General features: G+C 37.4%; 1 protein-coding gene across 1 annotated transcript in view; it reads right to left on the bottom strand.

Moving 5' to 3' along the window:
- The window catches only part of CDH18 (cadherin 18, type 2), a 606,534-nt gene that overhangs the window by 201,715 nt on the left and 383,293 nt on the right, over window positions 1-21,526 (bottom strand). Inside the window, exon 6 of the mRNA XM_006874771.1 lies at window positions 12,274-12,296. Within this exon, the coding sequence (XP_006874833.1) occupies window positions 12,274-12,296 (23 nt within the window). The remainder of the gene's footprint in view (window positions 1-12,273; window positions 12,297-21,526) is intronic.

Below are 21,526 nucleotides of genomic sequence, written 5' to 3'. Positions count from 1 at the left end.
CTACTATAAATATCCATAAATAACTGAAACATGGAACATATGGAGTATAAATATAGGAAAATTGGATATCATCAAAATAGATACTGAATACATTTGGATCAATATCCAAGGTATTGCTATTGTTGTTCAGTGCTTTCAAGTTGGTTCCAACTCATAGTGATACTCATAGTGATCAAGTTTCCGAAGAGTAACTAGTAGGTTTGAACTGTCCACCTTGTAGTTCATAGTCTTAAAGCACCACATCAGGACTCCATCGTAGGCATTAGTGATTTGAAATGGACAGGCATTGGTCATTTTGAATTGGACAATTATTGTAGAAATGTCAAGTTCAATAGAAATAATGTCCCATTCATCATCAAAAAGACCTTTTCAACATTTATCTTGAAGTACAATACTGTATATGATAGGATTATATCCACATGCCTTCAGGGAAGATAAGTTAATACAGCTATTATTCAGATTTGCACACTAATCACTAAAGCCAATAATGAAGAAATTGAAATTTTGAATCAAGGTCTTCAGTCAGAAATGATCATTACTGTTGACTATAATGTGAGAGTTGGAAAAAAGAGCAAGCAAAGGCTTAACCTACTGCATTACTAAATCTCCTTATTAGCTCTTATTTTTTGTTGTTGTGTGCCAAGGACACATTATTGTTGTGCCAGGTAGTTGGCACCCACTCACAAAAACCCTGTGTAGTGTTTCCAAGTAGTGTCTTATGATTTTGAACTGCCAGTGCTGTGGTTGGCATTCCCATGCTTCACAACAGGGAGATGTAAGTTAAAAATCACAATAATATACGACACTTTAGTCCCATTAGATTGTCACTAATAAAACAAATAGAAAACGTTTGTGCTGGTGAGGTTGTTAAGAAACATAAACATTCATATACTGCTTATGGTGATGTGAAATGGTTTAGCCATCATGGAAAACTGTTAGGGAGTTTCTAAACATGTTGGACATAAAACAACCATATGAGCTATTGGGAAATCCTAGGAGTGAAATCAGGAATGCAAACAGAAACCTCCACAACAAAGTTCATTGCAGAATTTATTATCAAAATAATAAAATGTGGAAACTACCAAAATGTTCATTAATAGATTCATTAATAGATTAATGGATAAGCAAAATCTGGTGTATATGAAGAGAATGGAATATTAATAAACAGTAATGGAAAAAAATCCTAATGAATACCAATGAATCCTGAAAACATTATATTGAACAAAATAAATCAGTTCTAACAGGACAAACGTTTTGTGATCTCACTTTTATGAAATAACAATTATATGTAAACCAAAGATCATTAGTAGTCATGAGGGTGGGTAAAAGAGACTAAGCAGTAGATAATACTGTGGAGGAATCCAGTTTATGCTAATCTGGGCTGAATATTTTGGAAACGGATAGCAAGAATAGTTGTTTAAATTGAATGAATATAAAAATGTCACTGAATTACAGTTTGCTGTTGGGGATTATTCAGTTGGTTCTCATTCATAGCAACCGTATGAACAATTGGATGCAGCATTTTCCAGTCCTGTGCCATACTCAGAAGTGACTAATTGGATTCATTGTTGCTGCCACCATGACAATTCATTTCACTGGAGCTCTTCCTCTCCGCTGAGCCTCCACTTTACCAAGCATGAGGTCCTCTGGGACCGGTCCCCCTTAATAAGTGGCAAAGTCTCACAATCCTAACTTCTAAGGAACATTCTGGCTGTACTTCTTCCAACACAGATTTGTTAGTTCTTCTGGTAGTCCATGGCTTTTAATATTCTCCTTCAAAACCATAATTCAAATGCATTGATTATTCTTTGGTGTGCCTTTTTCATTATCCAACTTTCACATTCATATGAGATAATTGAAAATACCATGGTTTGGATCATGTGCACCTAAGTCCTCAAACTGATAACTTGACTCCTGATTACTTTAAAGAGGACTTGTGAGGCAGATTTGCCTAATGTAATGCATTGTTGGATTTCTTGATTTCTGCTTTCATGAGTGTTGATTGTGGATCCAAGTAAGATGAAATCTTTGTCACCTTCAATCTTTTCCCCATTTACCATGATGCTATTTATTGTTTCAGTTGTCAGGATTTGCATTTTACTTATACTGAGGTGCAATCCATACTGAAAGTAGTAGTAGTGTTTGATCTTCCTCAGTAAGTCCTCCTCACTTTCAACAAGCAAGGTTGGAGCATCTACATATGGTAGTGTGTTTCTTTCTTCTTCATATGGGAGGATGTTCCTCCAATCCTGATAACACCTTCTTCTTCATATGGCAGGTGTTCCAAAGGTACACCTGACCCAAGCTATAGTATTTTCAATACCTCATATGCATGTGAAAGTTGGACAGTGAATAAGAAAGATTATAGAAGAATTGATGCATTTGAGATATGGTGCTGGAGGAGAATATTGAAAGTGCCATGGGCTGCCAAAAGAACCAACAGATCTGGAGGAAGTGCAGACAGAGTGCCCCTTGGAGGCCAGAATGGCCAGACTTTGTCCCTGATAATTCAGATGTACGTCAGAAGTGACCAGTCACCGGAGAGGGATAACATGTTTGGTAATGTGGAAAGTCAAAGAAAAAGAGGAAGACCCCCCGACATGGATTGGCAAAGTGGCAGCATTAATGGACTCAAGCATGGCAACAATTGTGAGGCTGGCCCAGGACCAGGCAGTGATTTGCTCTGTTCTGCATAGGGTCATTATGAGTCAGTGCTGACTTAGTTGCATATAACAATAACAACAAACAATACAATTGAAGAATAATATTTCTTCACTTAAGTATCGGGTAGGCATTGCTCCAAAGACTACACATGATTTTTAAAGGAGTCTCTTGAGTAAAACTGTGCCCAACCCTTTCCCAGCTGTGAAATTTAGTGTTCTTTTATCCTTAAGCTCACAGCAATTGAAATAAAGTTGTACTCTTAGCATTTGACACCTTTTAGTATAACAATGTATTATACTAGTTAATTCTCTCAAAGAGAAAGAATATTATCTATTTCATCTCCATATTTCCGGTACCTGGTATAATGTCTCGTACATGAAAAGGGATTAATAGCTTTTCCTCAATCTCAAATACAGTTGTGTTTAGGTGACAGTAAACTTTTGTTATCTGATTTACATTTGAGGGCTGTACATTTTTCATATTGTTTCTGAAATATTGATAGCTAGAATCTGCAAGTTGACAATGAGTAAGGAAGATCATAGAAGAATTGATGCGTTTGTGTTATGGTGTTGGAAGAGAATGTTAAAAATACCGTAGTCTACCAAAAGAACAAAGAAAGCTGAGTTGGAAGAGGTGCATCCTTAGAAGCCAGGATGGCCAGACTTCACCTCTCACACTCATATTTTCAGGAGAGACCAGTTCCTGGAAAATGACATCATGCTTGGTAAAGTGGAGGGTCAGATAAAAAGAGGAAGACCCCCAATAAGATGGATTAGCACAGTGGCAGCAGCTCAAGTGTAGCAATGACTGATACCTTTCATAGCACCTAATAACAACCTGCATTTGCACTACTATTTTTTTAGTGCCAATGTAGGGTTTTCCAGGAGTGGCTACTGAGTTTGAACTGCTGACCTTGTGATTAGCAGTCAAGTGCTTATCCTATCATGCCACACCAGGACTCCTGTTGTACACTAAATACTTAATACACATCAACTTCTTTAATCAACTCTGTGAAGTATTTTTTTCTCCATTAATGAATTAATGAAAGTAGTTGAGGCTCAGAATTGTATAGACACTTGTACAAAGAAAATTTTATTGCTGTTAACTGCCGTTGAGTTGTTTCCTACCCACAGTGATGCTGTATAAAGTTTCCAAGGAGCAGCTGGTGATCTTGAACTGCGAACCTTGCAGTTTAAAACAAATTTGCAGTCCAGGGTATTAAACCACATAGTCAGTAATTTTTAATTAAGATTTAAATTTACACAATGGAAATTTAAAGGTTCTGCTCTGAAGTACTAAACTTGTTGTTGTTGTTCAGTGCCATCGAAATGGTACAGACTCGCAGTGACCCACTGGACAACAGAATGAAACACTGCCCAGTCCTGGGCAAACCTCACAATTGTTGTCACACTTGAGCCAATTAATCCTGCCACTTTGCCAATCCATCTCGCTGGTGGTGTTCCTCCTTTTCTCTGACCCTCCACCTTACCAAATACGATATCCTTCTCCAATGATTATTTCCTCCTGACAATATATCCGAAGTGTATGAGACAAAGTTTGGCCATCCTGGCCTCCAAGGAGAAATCTAGCTGCACTTCTTTCAACACAGATCTGTTTGTTCTTCTGGTAGCTTGTAACACTTTCAATATTCTCCTCCCAACACCATAACTCAAAATCATCAATTCTATGGTTTTCCTTATTCACTGTCCAGCTTTAGCATGCATATGAGGTTATTGAAAATACTATGTTTTCAGTCAGGTACACCTTAGTCCTCAACACTTTAAAAAGGTCTTGTGCAACAGATTTGCCTTATGCAATAAGGTGTTTGAGTTATTGACTGTGGCTTCCATGAGTGTGGATGGTTGATTGAAAACAATGAAGTCCGTGATAACTTCAATCTTTTCTCCACTGATAAGAATGTTGTTTATTGGTCCAGTGGTGAGGTGTTTTGTTTTCTTGACATTGAGATGCAATCCATACTGAAGGCTGTGGTCTTTAATCTTCATCAGTAAATATTTTAAGTCCTCTTCACTTTCAGTAAGCAAGGTTGTATCATCTGCATATCGCAGGTTGTTGATGAGTCTTCCTCCAATCCTGATGCCACATTTTTCTTCACATAAGACAGTTTTTCGGATTATTTGCTCAGCATAAATGTTGAATAACTATGGTGAAAATATACAACCCTTTCACTCACTTTTCTTAACTTTAAACCATTCAGTGTTCCCATGCTTGATCAACTGCCTCTTGTTCCATGTACAGATTCCCCATGAGCACAATTAAGTGTTAAGGAATATTCATACTTCATAATACTGTCCACAGTTTGTCATGATCCACACAATCGAAAGCTTTTGCATAGTCAATAAAGCACAGGTAAACATCATTCTAGTATTTTCTGCTTTCAGCCAAGATCCGTCAGGTATCAGCAATGATATTCCTCATTCTACGTCCTCTTCTGAATCCAGCTTGAACCCTGGAAGTTCTCTGTCAATATATGCTTGCAGCTGTTTCTGTATTACTTTTTGTAAAACTACTTGCATGGGATATCGAAGAGATTGTCCAATGATGTCCACATTCCATTGGGTCACTCTCTTTGGAATGGGTACAAATATGGATCTCTTCTAATTAGTTGGTCAGAAAGTTGTCTTCCAAACTTCTTGGCAGAGATGAGTGAGTGCCTCCTCACTTTCTTGAAAGATTTCAATTTTTATCCCATCAATACCTGATGCCTCGTTTTTCGCCAATTCCTCCAATATACCATAAACTTTTTCCTTCATTATCATTGGCTCTTGATTATATGCTACTTCTTGAAACGGTTGAACATCAACCATTTCCTTGTGGTATAGTGACACTGGGTATTCCTTCCATCTTTCTTTTGATGCTTTCTGCATCATTCAATAATTTGCCCAGAGAATCTTTCAAAAATGAAAGTTGAAGCTTGAATTTTTTTTCTTCAGTTCCCCCAGCTTGAGAAATGCTGAGTGTGTTCTTCCTTTCTGGTTTTCTGACTTCAGATCTTTGCACATTTTGTTGTAATATTTGACTTTGTCTTCTTGAACCGACCTTTAAAATTTTCTGTTCAGCTCTTGGACCTCCTCATTTCTTCCATTTGCTTTAGCATCTCTACGCTGGAGAGCAAGTTTCAGTGTCTCTTCTGACATCCATTTTGACCTTTTCCTTCTTTCTTGTATTCCTAATAACTTTCTGCTTTCTTCCTGTATGATGTTCTTGATGTCATCCCACAACTCTCTGGTCTTTGGACTTTAGTGTTTAATGTATGAAACATATTCTTCAGATGATCTCTAAATTCAGGTGTGATATATTTAAGGTCATATTTTGGCTCTCGTGGGCTTGTTTTCATTTCCTTCTGCTTCAGTTTGAATTAGTATATGAGCAATTGATGGTCTGTTCCACAATCTGCCCCTTGCCTTGTTTTGACTCATGATATAGAGCTTTTCCATCATCTCTTTCCGCAGATGTAGTCAGTTTGATTTCTGTATATTCTATCTCGTGAGGTCCATGTGTATAACCATGTCTTATGCTGTCTAAAGAAGGTATTTGATATGAATAAATAATTGATTTTTCAGAATTCTATCATGCGATCTCCAGCATCATTTCTAACACCAAAGCCATATTTTCCAACTACTGATCCTTCTTCTTTATCCCCAACCTTTGCATTCCATCACTAGTAATGATCTACTGGAAATCTAATTAACAAACGAAAGCTCTTGTTATTCTTGGGTTGCAACCTCGGGATGCAGACAGACTTATAGCTATCCCAACTGAGAGTGTGGAATTGCCCCTCCCCCATGGTTTTCTATAATCTTTATAGCAGCCAATTGCCAGAATTTTTTCCAGCGGTATCAGTGCATGGGGTAAAAATTCCAAACTTGACAGTATTTTACTGTTGCAAAATCAGTCAATATAACTTATCTATAAGGAGCTCTGGTAGCGTAGTGGTTATAAATCGGGCTGCCAACCTCAAGATAAGCAGTTTGAAACTACCAGCTGTCCCATGGGAGAAAGATGAGGCTTTCTCCTCCCATAAAGATTTGCAGCCTCGGAAACCCTGTGCAGGGTCACTATGAGTCGGAAGCAACTCCATGGTACTTAACCCACAACAACATAGTGTAATATAATGTTCCAATTTGATGATTGAGACAGACAGATTTTCTGTGAACTATGATGATCTCACTTTCACTGGTTAAAACAAAATCTATGTCCACACATCATCATGCAAAGTATTTATTATTTAATTAAAAATGAAGTGAAACCTTCTTTAATTCTCATGATCAGAACTAGGAGTCTTTTCACTATTCTTTAATTCACAGATTCAAATATCTTAGCACCTGACATGCCTTTGAGGCAAATTCTTTTTCCAGTGTTGAGCTATTTGCTGGCAGTGTTTACTTCTCCAGGTTATGAGTATTTATTCTCTTGCTTTTCTTGACTTACTGCTCAACATCCTTACACAGCTTACTGTCAGTGGGTGGGTTCCAATTTCCACCCTAAGTTTTAGCTTCTTAATTTCCTCTTATTTCCCCTAGTAATTATTTTTACATACTGCTGCTCTTTCTAACTTATAAAATAATACTTTCCCTCTTTAATATTAACACATTTCATATTACTGCAGTTAGTTATCATCTTTCCCATCAATCATTTTCTAGTCAGCTCTATATATTTGGAACTTTTTAACTGTTCCTCATAAATAACTTCTATTAGTCCTTAAATCACAAGTATATTTCTCCTCTGGAATCATCATGCATAAGGTAATACTAAAAATGGCATCGAGTATGTTGCCTTTTGAATCCATCTTTCCCAGATGTAGGGGATATCTTGCAATTGTGTTAGCTAAAGATTAAGGGTGGAGACTCCTTTTAGCTTCTCATTTATCTAATGTCCATGCTACTCTACCACCAATCCTGCACCAGATTTTCAACTGTATGACTGGAAGGATAATAATAGAGTAGATACAACATTTCCATACATGAGAAATATCACTTAGAGCATGTCAAACATAAATCAATCAAATATTTTTTTGAAATGATACAAATTATAGGGTTAATGATTTTGACATTAAGGTCTAATTTTCTTTTCTGGGAAAAAAAAAAAAAAGTGAATTTTAAATGATGATGTGATGACATAAGATAAGCATTGGACCGCAAGGTCCATTTGAAGTGCAAGGTTGGCAGTTCAAATTCACCAGCTGATCCTTGGACACCATGTATGTGGTAACTATGAGTCAGAGCCTACTTCAAGGCACTTAACAACAACAAATGATACTTATAATATTCTTCTCCAACACCATAACTCAAATGCATCAATTCTTCTAAGGTCTTCCTTATTCATTGTCCAGCTTTCACATGCAAATGATGTTATTGAAAATACAATAGCTTGGATTAAGCACTCCTTAGTCCTCACATCAGAGTCCTGGTGTGGTGCTATGGGTTAATGTCAAAGAATGCAAAGCTGTTTGAACTGCAAGGTCTGGGATTCAAGCTCACTAGCTGGTCATCTATAATGCTATACAGGGTCACTATGGGGTCAGAACAAACTGGACAGCACTTCACAACAACATCAAGTCCTCAAATTAAAATCTTTAGTCTTGAATATTTTAAAGAAGTTTTGTGCAGCAGATATGACTAAAGCAATATGTCCTTTGATTTCTTGACTGCTGCTATCTTGAGTGTGGAGTGTGGATCCAAGCAAAATGAAGTCTTTGACAATTTCAATCTTTTCTCCATTTATCTTGATGTCACTTACTGGTTCAATTGTGAGGATTTTTGTTTTCTTTACATTGAGGTACAACCCATACCTAAGGCTGTGGGTCTTTGATCTTCATTAGTATGTATGTTACATCTTCTTTGCTTTTAGCAAGCATGGTAGTATAATTTGTATACCACAAGTTTTTAAATGAGTTTTGCTCCAATCCGGATGCCATGTTCTTCTTCATATAATCCAGCTTCCCTGATTATTTGATCAGTACACATAATGAACAAGTATGGTGAAAGAACTGAACAATGGCACACAAAATTTCTGATTTGAAACCATTCAGTGTCCCCTTGTTCTATCTGAATGACTGCCTGTTGTTCTATATACAGGTTCCTCAGGAGAACAATGAAGTCTTCTGGAATACCCATTATTCACAATATTATCCGTAGCTTGTCCTGATCCACACATTCCATAGCCTCTGCATAGTCAATAAAGCACAGGTAAGCATTCCTTGCTTTCAGCTAAGTCCCATCTGAAGTCAACAATGATATTCCTCATTCCAAGTCCTCAACTGAATCCAGCTTATACCTCTGGTAGTTCCCTGTTGATGTACTGGTACAGTGATTTTTAAATTATCTTTAGTGAAATTTTACTCGCATGTGATATTAATGATATCATCAGATGATTTTCACATTCTGTTAAGTGTCACCTCTCTTAAGATTGAGATCTCTTCCAAACATTTCGCCAGGTAGCTGTCTTCCAAATTTCTTGGCAGAGATGTGTGAGTATTTCTAGTGCTGCACCAATTTCAATTTGTATTCCCTCAATTCCTAGAACTTTGTTTTTGCCAATGCATTCAGTGCACTTGGACTTCTTCCTTCAGTTCCATTGGCTCTTGATCATATGCTAGCTCTTGAAATGTTTGAACATCATTTCAAACTGACTTTGTAGTCCAGTGCATTATCCCACAGCACCATACAAAGACTGTATATTTACATATAGATGTTGATATATGGTAATCATGCATATATTTATAATGTCAGCTGTTCAAACTACCAGTCCGTCCTCAGAAACCCTATACAGGGTCACTATGAGTCAAAACCGACTCAACAGCACTTAACAACAAAAGCGTACATAGATGCTATGATACAATATACTTGTATATTGTTGTTGCTAGGTGCCATTGAGTTATTTACTGCTCATAGTGACCATGTAGAGAGGTCCTGAGGCTGTAAATCTTTAGAGGAACAAATACCCTTAAGTTTTCCCTACAGAGAGATTGGTAGATTTGAACTTCTGATATTATGGTTAGCAGTCTAGTGTCTAGTGCTTATCCTCTTGTTTTTGCTAAGTTCTTTCAAGTTGGTTATGACTCATTGTGACCCTTCACAGTGTTTCCCTGAAGCAGTTGGTGAGTTTGAACTACTGACCTTGCAACTAGCAGTCCAGTGCTTATCCTACAGCAACACATGAGGGCTGCTTATCCTACATATGCCCTTGTTGCTGTTAAGTGCCATTGAGTCGGTTCCTACTTGCAATGATCCTGTATAGGGTTTCCAAGGAGCGCTTAGTAAGTTTGAGCCGCAGATCTTGCAGATCAAACTGACTATGAGGTTAAGTGCTAATCCTATGGAACCATACCAGGACTTGACCCTACATATATGTTGTTGTTATTGTTGTTGTTGTTAAGTGTCGCTGAGTCAGTTCCACACCATAGCGACCCTGTATCGGGTTTCTGAGGAACGGCTGGTAGGCTTGAACCACCAATCTTGCTGTTCAAACCAACTTTGCAGTCCAGCATGCTAACCTACAGTGCCACATGTGTGCCTATCTTATGCATTAAAACTTAACCTCAGGCTGTGGATGTGAGCAGCTTAACTCACCATAATGCTTCATCAGATCTTTGTTCCAACTAGTGTACTAAAACAATACTGTGATGATATATCTGTTCAAAAGAGTCAACTTATATCCAAGGTAGCTGCAACGTAGCTATGGCTCCAAATTCATGTCTGCAGTCATGGTAAAAACAAAAGTTGCCCAATTGAGGTTGTTTGTCATGTTATAAAAAATAAAGATTGGGAAAAAAAAGAGTCCCCACTGAATACTTTTCATCTTGTCTGGATGGATCTGGTTAAAAGAGATGGGGATAAGATTCTTATGATTCAATAGTGAATAATTGTTATCATGACTAATTGCAACTGTCATAATTGTAAAGGTAGAAGTTTTGTAACAAAAACGGGAGAGTAGTTAATCTTACAGTCCAGAAACAGAGGACCCTAAGACCATCAAGGGAGAAGAGCACAAGCAGAATGTGAGACTTTATACAGAGAAGCAGTGATACCAGAGAAGGAGGCAGAGATGGGGACATGGAGAGTGGACTCTAGATTCACGGCAAGAGAGGGACTAAGAGATGGCAGCTAGGAGGCAGACTTGCAAAATGTGTCCTTTGGTGGTGTAAATTATTATATATGCCTGAGTGTTTAAAAAAAAAGAAAAAAGAGCTAAATTGAATAGAAAGAAATTGGTGGTACATGGAGAAAATTATAATCATTGTAATGAAAAAAAAAAAAGATGTATGATTTGTATTAATGTAAAACTCATGATCTGCCCTATACACTTTCACTCAGTCCACAATAAAAACCTTAAATAAAAAAAAAAATCAATTTCACTCAATTGAAACTTGAACTTCTAGCTGTAGACTTTAATAGAGCAGAATTTTTTTTCTGATTCTGGAACCTTGTAAGACTTAAAAACAGAATCTTGACTAAGGATTGTGAGAAAAGGAAAAGAACTTTGAATGTTCAGTTTTTATAAATTATTCATTGGAATGAAAAAAATAGCAGGTTTTATCTATTTTTTCTTACACAGAAAATCTTCTCAAGCATCTGCTCACATGAATTGCTGTTGTTTTTATGTGCCATGCAGTCATTTCCAACTCAGAGTGACCCTGTATGGAGTTTTCGAAGAGCAACAAATGAGCTTGACCCACTGATCTCATGGTTCCAAATGACCTTATGTTGTTGCTGTTGTTAGGTGCCATCAAGTCAGTACTGACTCATAGTGACCCTGTGCACAACAGAACAAAATACTTCCCTGTCCTGGGACAACCTCACAATCACTGCTGTGTTTGAACCCATTGATGCTGCCACTGTGCCAACCTATCTCTTTGGCAGTCTTCCATTTTTTTCTCCAGCCCTCCACTTTACCAAACATGATATCCTTCTCTAGGAACTGGTCCTTCCTGATAATACATCTGAAGGGTGAAAGACGAAGTCTGGCCATGCTGGCTTCCAAGGAGCACACTGGCTGCACTTCTTCCAAAACAGATCTATTGGTTCTTTTGGCAACCCATGGCACTTTCAATATTCTCCTCCAACACAATTCAAATCCATCAATTCTTCTATGGTCTTCCTTATTCACTGTCCAACTATCACATGCATATGAGATTACTGAACATACCATGGCACACCTTAGTTCTCAAGCTGACATCTTTGCTCCTGAACACTTTAAATAAGTTTTGTGCAGCAGATTTGTCCAATGCAATATGATGTTTGATTTCTTAACTGCTGCTTCAATAAGTGTTGATGGTTGAGTGCTTATCCACATCAGTATGTCTCACATGCATTAGCAATGGGTTATGAGAATTTGAAGTTCAAACTCACCAGCCACTCCTTGGAAACCCTATACAGGGTCACAGTGAGTTGGAACTGATTCGATGGCATTTAGCAATACTATGATTACATTGTGTTTTCCTCTAAATTAAAGTTTTAAAAAATAATTTATAACTTTCTTTATTCTTGTCTTAATTTGTTCAACGAAATGGATAAGTAATCGATTAAAATATAATGATTTTTTTTTACATACTGTGAAGTATGAAAATTAAAAAACAAAACACAGTACCTGATTCTAAAAATGTTTAATATCTAGTATAGACAGGAATATATTTGTCATAAACATAGATTCACACTGTTAAGAATTACTAGTGTAACCCTTGTTAATTGATTAATAAACTAGTATATTTGAAAGGAATATAGAATTGGTGTTTTTTACATTGAGAAATTAATGAAATAAATACTATGATATGAGATAAGGAAAATGAAACTGAAAGGAGATTTGTAACTATAATGTACCTGGAAATGTTTTATCACAAATAGAATAGATAAATTGAACTCTGGAAAGAAAAAAAAGAAAAGAAAATTTGGGAAAGAAAGGGCAAATTTGTTACCAAAAAAACCCCCCAAAAAACATGAATTGCAGTATATGTATGTGATGTGATAACCATGTGGTATTTTGTTCCTAGCATACTTCTAGGATATTTAACTAACATGAAATAAAAATAGGCACAAAATAATAATAGATTGATCTGAAAAATGTAATTAATATTGATGCAAATATATGAAGAAAAGTAGACAAGGCATGAAATCTAAAGAGGCCATTTGTTGTTGTTAAGTGTTGTTGAATCAGTTCTGAATCATAGCGACTCCGCATAGAGTGTACGAGGCTGTAAATCTTTACTGGAGCAGAAAGCCTCATGTTTCTCTTGTGGAACAGCTTGTAGTTTCAAGCTGCTGACCTTGAGGTTTGTAGCCCAACCCGTAACTACTATACTACCAGAGCTCCGTAAATAGTGTATAGTTGAACAAAAATAATAATTATTATTATTTTGAGCCAAACACAATGTAGAGAATCATTTTAATTCTTATTTTGTGTAATTTTCTTAATAATCCTGTTAAATAATTAAATAATAAAATGGAGGCTTCAAAGACTTGGGGCATTATAGATCCAACAGAATAATATGGTCAAAATTTACATTTCACCTGAAAAGAGTATATTTGTCCTAGCTTTCATTGCCTTAAGGGCCAAACCTAAGATATTTTTAACCTAAATTAGTAGTATGCAAATGCATTTGAATCAAACTTGAAATAGGAAATTGACATTAAAAATAATATTTACTGAAATTCAGGAAAGCAGAATAGGGACAAACCTATTTTAAAGATGATGAAGATTTGGAACAACTGCTGTAGAGAGTATAAATGATGGATATAGGAACCACAGAGGAGAAGATGAGCAAGATGGCTGAGAAACACATCCCTTGCTACAGTGTTTTTTATCAGAGGAAAGTGCATCAACTTGCATTCATCCTTATCATTCGACCCCTTTTCACCCAGTCAGGCTCCATTAAACAATGAATGGAAGTTATCAAAGTGTATTTACAATGGACCAGTGAATTCTACTCGGCACTTTTCTGATGAAGCAATGATATGGACAGGCATGTGCAGATGCTCCTGGAGCTGTGCTGACTCTGATCTCTGAGAAGATTAGCTGTTCTGCCTTGCTGGCTAGTGTGAGCTGTGTTAGAGATTCGAGAAGTAGCAGGTTTACTGGAGCAGTTTTATCCATTCCCTGCCATCTAAATCAGAACCTCTAAAAGGTTAAAATCCATCTTTGTATATAGCATAACTTTCAAACTGACAATTACTTACATCATAAAACAGCAATTAAGTGATTCAGATTCATAATCATAATCAGAAGGATCAAATGCTGGAGAAGTACAAATTTTGCTCACATTAAAAATATGTTCCGGAAAAAAATGATAGACTTTATTTAGTATCACTGATTGTAAAAGTTACTTTTATTGTGGCATCACTGCCATTTACATCATTACAATGATTATCATATTGAAAATCCATCCTATGTGTATGTGTATTTGTTCAAGTTTGTGAAGGTGATATAAAATGAAGATTCTTATAGATGTGAAGATAAAAACACATCGTCATTTTACCTTTATTTTTATGTTTTTGTTGTGTACTTTCAAGTCAGTTCCAAATCACAGGGACCCCATATATGGTTTACAAGTGTGGTGGATTTGAACTGTCGACTTTGAGGTTGCCAGTCCAGTGCTGATTTTACAGGGCCAAACCAGATCGCATCAAATTAATTGCACCCATGAAAAGTGGTAAGGTCTTTTCATTGTTCTTGATTCCAAAAGATGGAGTTGTCTTTAGGATTGTGTGTATTTTCAAACCATCTCTATATACCCTCCCCTCCTTTGGAGTCCTGGTATTGCACTGCAGGTTAATGTGCTGGACTGCAAAGCTGGTTTGAACCACAGGTATGCAGTTCAGGCTCACCAGCTGTTCCTCGGAAACCCTATACTGGGTCACTATGGTTTGGAACCAACTAGATGGCACTTCACAACAACAGCATACCCTAATTCGCTTTTTACAAAAAGGATGTCATTTCTTATAGCAAGAGAAGTGTGTTCAACCAGCAATATGCGAGTCTACCTCTAGCTAAATCATTGCAAACTTATCTACAATGAACCATTTTTCCTCCCGTACATTATGACTCAGTGAACAGGTTTACTAACTATCCTTGGAGATGTCCCTCGATCTGCAATCAAGATCCCATTAAGGGCTTTCAATGAAATTTTTTAAACTTACCTAATCTCTGTCCACCACTCATCTGTCAGTTTGTCATACTGTGGTGGCATGCAAGTTGCTGTAATTCTGGAAGCTATGCCTCCCCTATTATAAATACTAACAGGGTCACCCAGGATAAACTGTTTTCAGCTGAGATATGCAGACTAAGGCAGACTAGGAAAAAGGAGAGACAGACTACTTCTAAATATTAAGTCCCTGAAAATCTTACAAATAGCAGTGAATTACAATCAGCACCAGAATACTAAATACTGAAACATGATGAGTAGCCCCAGAACATTGCCAAATATTATGCTGAAAGATGAACCCCTCAGGTTAGAAGTACACAAAATACAACTGGGGAAGAGCTGCCACCTCAAAGTAGAGTTGATCTTGATGATGTAAGTGGAGTAAACATTTGGGACTTTCATTTTGTTATGAGAAACAAATCGAAATGAGAAGAAACAACTGTAGACATCATTATATTTAGAACATGGAATGTATGAAGTATAAATCTAGGAAAATTGGAAGTTGTCAAAAATGAAATTGAAAATATAAACATCGATACACCAAGCATTAGCGAGCTGCAATGGACTGGTATTGGCCATTTGGATTTGATAATCACATGGTTTTCTATGTCAGGAATGGCAAATTGAAGAGGAATGGCATCACATTCATCATAAAAAGAACATATAAAACTCTGTCTTGAAGGACAACACTGTCTGTGTGATAGGATAATATCCATATGCCTACAAGGAAGACCAGTAAATACCATTAATATTCAAATGTACCCCCAGCCACTAAAGCCAGTGATGATGCAAATGAAGAATTCTACCAGTTCATTCAGTCTTAAATGATTAAGTGTAAAATCAGTATGAATTGATCATTATTGGCTATTGGAATGCAAAGTTTGGAAACAAAAGAGGAAAGTTTAGTAATTGCAAAATATGACCTTTCTTACAGAAACAATGTTAGATATCACATGACAGAATTTTACAAGGTCAATGACTTAATTGTAAAAAACTTTTTTTAAAACAACATAAAAGACAGCTATACACATGGACCTCATCAGAAGGAATACAAAGAAATAAAATTAAATACAGCTGCCAAAAAGATGGTGGAGACTTAATGGCAGAGTAGGGAGAAGTCCAGTGCAAACCTCCACCAGCAATAACACAGAATACCAGATGAAACAGGTTCAGGGGACAGTCCCAGGAATCTGAACTGTATACAAAGGAATATTTAGAAAGTTTGAGAGCTTCCAGCTGGTGGAATTTATAGCAGAAGCAAGAAAACAGGTGTTTTCTGATTGAGCAGCCCCAGCAGCTCCTGGATTGGCCATCTTGGGTGAGACAGAGCTGGGGAAGAATCAGAGTAGTGCTCCTACCACGGACGTCTGACCCATCCTTGGAGATAAAAATGTGGACATTCTTCTTTTTTTTTCTCAGTTCATTGATCTCTTGCTGTCTGCACACCTCCATGCTGGAGACTAGAGAGTGTGCCTGAGCGAGTGGACACCCAACTCACCCCCCAGAGGGTTCTACTATGCACACAGATCTGCTCAGCAGTACCTAAGGGGAAAGGTTCCACTTAACACCAAATGGCAGCACAAAAGAGATACAACCGGCCCTGATTTGTTAATCAGTACGAAAAAGGTCTGACAGGGTTTGTGGAGTGGGAAAGAGACAGATTAAAGAGAAAACAGGCCAAAAATTAAATCCTGAGTTACATCACAAGGACCAAGAGTGACATATTGAAATTTCTCAAGTGGCCTTGAAGGCAAGAAGCCAAGAGAGGGACATTAAAGTCATACTCATATTTTGCTACATATATATATTTTTTTCTTTTCTCTTTTCTGCGATTAAAGACTATAGTATTCAATCTCCTTGTTTTTTTCTTTTTTTCTGTTGTTGTTTTATTATTTGATTCCCTTTTTGCTTTTAGGGGGCTCTTTCTCTCCCTATATTACCCAAGAAGAGACAGCAATTGCAGTCATATTGTCAAGCTATAATCACACTCTATAAAATCCCACCAACCAAGCAAAAGCCAATAAAAAAAAAATGAAACCAAAGAAACAAAGGACCTATACAAAGAAAACTACAGAACACTACTACAAGAAACCAAAAGAGACTTGAAAAAATGGAAGAATATATCATACTCCTGGATAGAAAGACTTAACATTGTGAAAATGTCAATACTACCCAAAGCAGTCTACACGTATTACACAATCCCATACCAGATTACAATGACAGTCTTTAGAGAGAAGGAAACAAAAAACAAAAAACACAATTATAAACATTATATGGAAAGGAAAGATACCCAAGATAAGCAAAGCACTGCTTAAGAATAAGAATAAAGTTGGAAGCCTCTCACTTCCTGATTTCAAAATTTACTACATAGCTACAGTTGTCAAAGCAGTTTGGTACTGGTACAATGAAAGATACATAGATCAATGGAATAAAATCAAGAATCCAAAAATTAACCCATCCATATACAGTCGACTGATTTTTCACAAAGGGCCAAAGTACATTGAATGTGGAAGACATAGTCTCTTGAACAGGTGGTGCTGGTAGAACTAGACATCAATATGTAAAGATTGAAACAAGACCTCTACCTTCACACCATATGCAAAATCCTTGTTAGCATGAATTAAAGACCTAGATGTGAATCCCAGAATTATAAAGGTCATCAAAGAAAAAACAGGTATAAATTTAACAGCTCTAATTCAGGGCACACACAGACTACCAAACATTGTGAAAATTGCACAAACAAAAGTAGGTAAAATAGATGATTGTGATATTCTAAAAAATAGAAACTTTACATGCCTCAAAAGATTTCACCAAAAGAGTAAAAAAGGAGCCCATGGAATGGGAAAAACATCTTTTGCTATGACATATCAGACAAAGGACATATTTCTAAAATATGTAAAAAACTAAAACACCTCTACAAGAATAACGACAAATAAACTAATTAAAAAATATGCACAGGACATGAACAGACATTCACCAAGGAAGAGATTTGGGCAGCCAATAAACATGAAGAAATGTTCACAATCATTAGCCATTAGATAGCTGCAAATCAAAACAACAATGAGATATCATCTAGCAGCAGCAATAGCAGCTAAATTAAAAAATGCAGAGGACAATAAATACTGGTGAGGATGTGGATAGACTGGGACCCTTCTACATGGCTGGAGGGAATTCAAAAATGGACCAATGGCTCTGGAAAACAGTATGGTGCTTCCTCAGAACGTTAAAAATAGCAATATATTATGATCCAGCAATTCCTCTACTTGGTATATATCTATAAGAAATACAAACCATAGCATGAGTAGATACATACACACCAATGTTCATAGCAGCACTATTCACAATAGCGAAAAGATCGAGACAGCCTATGTGCCCATCAATGGAATATTGAATAAACAAACTTTGGTACATACATACAATGGAATATTATGCTACCTTGAAGAATAACAAGGTAGCAGCAAGCCACCACATAACATGGATGAAACTTAAGGACATTATGTTGAGTGAACTAAGTTACAAAATGACAAATATTGCATAAAACTAATATTGTAAAAGCTTAAGAAAAGATACTCATACTAAAAAGGAAAAAACAAAATTATTTGTAGTTACCTGCTGGGGATAGGGTGGAGGAATTCAGGGGGTGGAGGAAGGGGATGGTAGAGCACACGGTAGTGGGTAGACACATTATAGCTCAGGTGTTGAAGAGGGCAATGAGAAGGGGGAGAGGTTTGAAAGAACAAGGTAGATAGAGGAACACTGAGGCAAGTTTGCATGGACTAAATGGAACAGAGGTAAATAGTGATATATGTTCAATCCTGGAACAAAAGGGCTCTGTGATACAGGGATCAAGGAATAGTCTGAAGAGGGGAAATAATGTTAAGATGCTTGACTGTCTTATGAATATTGATTTCCCTTTACTACTATTGCAAAATAGACATTTAAGTGGGATATAAAGGAATGTTTGGACACACGATTACAGAAAGCTTGTAAGTCCATCTTCAGCCTACAACTGATTAGAATGCCTAAATGGGGTCTAGAATTTGCTCAGTGAAATGGGCTTCTTGTTGAGCCTTTGCAGTGTATAGGACATTAGGTGGAATCCTGAGCCCCATCCAGAATGTTCTGAGGTGGGACACATCCACTGGAAAACAAAGCAGACCATCCTGGAACAACAGAAGTTATATCTTCAAAGAAAGATCAGCAGGAAAAATCCAAAACAAAACTGGTATTGATTGGCTATTACAATAACAAGTAAGTTATTCTCCAGGGGCCATCCAGGCAAGCAATCATGTCCCTTCAGGACAAGCCCCACTCCAAGACTAAAACTCAAACTAGGTATGTAACCTTGCTGGTGACCACATCTACTGGTGAGTTGAAGAGGGGTAAAGGCAGCAATGAAGAAATGAGCTGAGTTCAACTATGTTCCATAGAATCCCGTTGACCTAGAGATGATGGTTCAAAGTGTGGTGAGCCCATGGATAAGGACATAGCCACAGAGGGATAGAGCTGAAAGTGAAGCATCCAGGTGATATCAAGTGAGGGGAGATGCACAAAAAAGCCCAAACTTACAGATAGTAAACTTTTGAATTAACCTCAATATCTTGGTAATCAGAACTTGATTTATTGTTTTTAGGTGCCATCGAGTTGGCACCAACTCATAGCGACCCTATGCACAATGGAAAGAAACACTGCCCAGTCTTGGGCCTGCCTCACAATCATTGCCACACTTGAGCCCATTGATGCTGCCACTTTGCCAATCCATCTCACTGGGAGTCTTCCTCTTTTTCTCTGACCCTCTACCTTACAAAACATGATATCCTTCTCCAGCAACTGGTCCCTCCTAACAACATGTCCAAAGTATGAGAGACGAAGTTTGGCCATCTTAGCCTTCAGTGAGCACTCTGGCTTCACTTCTTACAACACAGATCTGTTGGTTGTTTTGGCAGCCCATGGCACTTTCAATATTCTCCTCCAACACCATAACTCAAAACCATGGATTCTTCTGTGGTCTTCCTTATTCAGTGTCTCTTAGTTTGTCATACTACGGTGGCTTGTGAGTTGCTGTGACACTGGAAGCTATGCTACAGGTATTTTCATTATCACCAGGGTCACCCATGGTGGACAGGTTTCAGATGAACTTCCAGACGAAGACAGACTGGGAAGACGGAGTGGCAAACTACTTCTGAATACTTAGTCCCTGAAAACCTTATGAATAGCAGAGAACTTGACTAGAGGAAGATAAAACAATGTTTGATAAAGGAAACGAGTGTAAATTGCTACAGATTTATGAACTTGGCATTTATTTATGGATGTAGTAGCTCAAAACACCAACTGAGAGGGAAGGCATCATCACATCAATTATCAATCCTATCCCCTCTGTATCACAGGTAGATAGGGATGGGCAACTTAGACATTGGCTATCAAAAATGATGGGGCAATAAAGGCATGAAGTGACTGGGTTACAAATTTTCAGGAGGGAGTTTAATTTAAGAGTGTACAGGGGAAGGTAGAGTACCCACTGAATAGTTTGGATCTTGTCTAGATGGGTCTGGTAAAAAAAAGATGGGGATAGGATTCTTATAATTCAATAGTAAATTATCATGACTAACTGCATCTGTCTCAACTGTCCAGGTAAAAAAGTTTTGTAAAAAAAATGGAGGAATAGTTTATCTTATAGTCCAGAAACAGAGGACCCTCGGACCATCAATCAAAAAGACCACAAGCGGAGTGTGGGACCCTATCCAGAAAGTAGAGACACTAGAGATGGAGACAGAGATGAGAACATGGAAAGAAGGAGCAGCTGAGGACTCTGGATTCATGGAAAGAGAGGGACTGGGTGCTGGCACCCAAGAGGCAGGCTGGCAGAATATGTTCTCTGGTTATTTAAATTATAATATATATTCCTGAGTATTTCTGTATATATCTGCCCACACCCCCAAAACAAACAAACAAACACACACACACACACACACACACACACGGCAGAAAAAATGGTAACAAATACTGTTAAATGATGATTCATGGAGGAGATTGTAATCACTGCAATGAAATGTTGGTGTAAAGCCGATGTTCTCCTATGTAAACTATCACTCAGTTCACAATAAAAACTTTTTAAAAAAACAAAAAACAATAACAAACAAACAAAATAGTATGCAAGTGGTGCCATGCTAAAAGCACAAACAAATTTAAAAAAGATATATTGGAAAAACTCCATATCATCAGCCTAAACAAGAACAGGGGCAGACTGTACAACATACCATCGGTTGCTCATATGAAAATTCATGCTTAAGACAAAGAAAATGAAACGAGTCCATGAGAGTAAATATTTATTCTTGTTAAGTGCCTTTAAATCAGTTCCGACCTGCAGAGTCCCTTTGTAAGGTTTCTGAGGAGCAGCTGGTGAGCTTGAACTGCCGACCTCGAGATTCAAACCAACTTTGTAATCCAACACATTTATCATCAATGCCACACCAGGACACTTTTAGCATATCCTACCTGGAGCTCAGGTAGCGTAGTGGTTATGAATTGGGCTGCGAACCACAAGGTCAGCAGTTCGAAACTACGAGCTGTTCCAAGGGAGAAAGATGAGGCGTTCTGCTCCTATAAAGATTTACAGCCTTGGAAACCCTGTACAGGGTCACTATGAGTCGGAACCAACTCCACGGCACATAACAACAACAACCTGCAGTTAAGGAGCTCTGGTAG

Source organism: Chrysochloris asiatica, unplaced genomic scaffold (genome assembly GCF_000296735.1).
Source record: "Chrysochloris asiatica unplaced genomic scaffold, ChrAsi1.0 scaffold00300, whole genome shotgun sequence".
Lineage (NCBI taxonomy): Eukaryota > Metazoa > Chordata > Mammalia > Afrosoricida > Chrysochloridae > Chrysochloris > Chrysochloris asiatica.
This window is presented reverse-complemented; position numbering and strand designations above follow the sequence as displayed.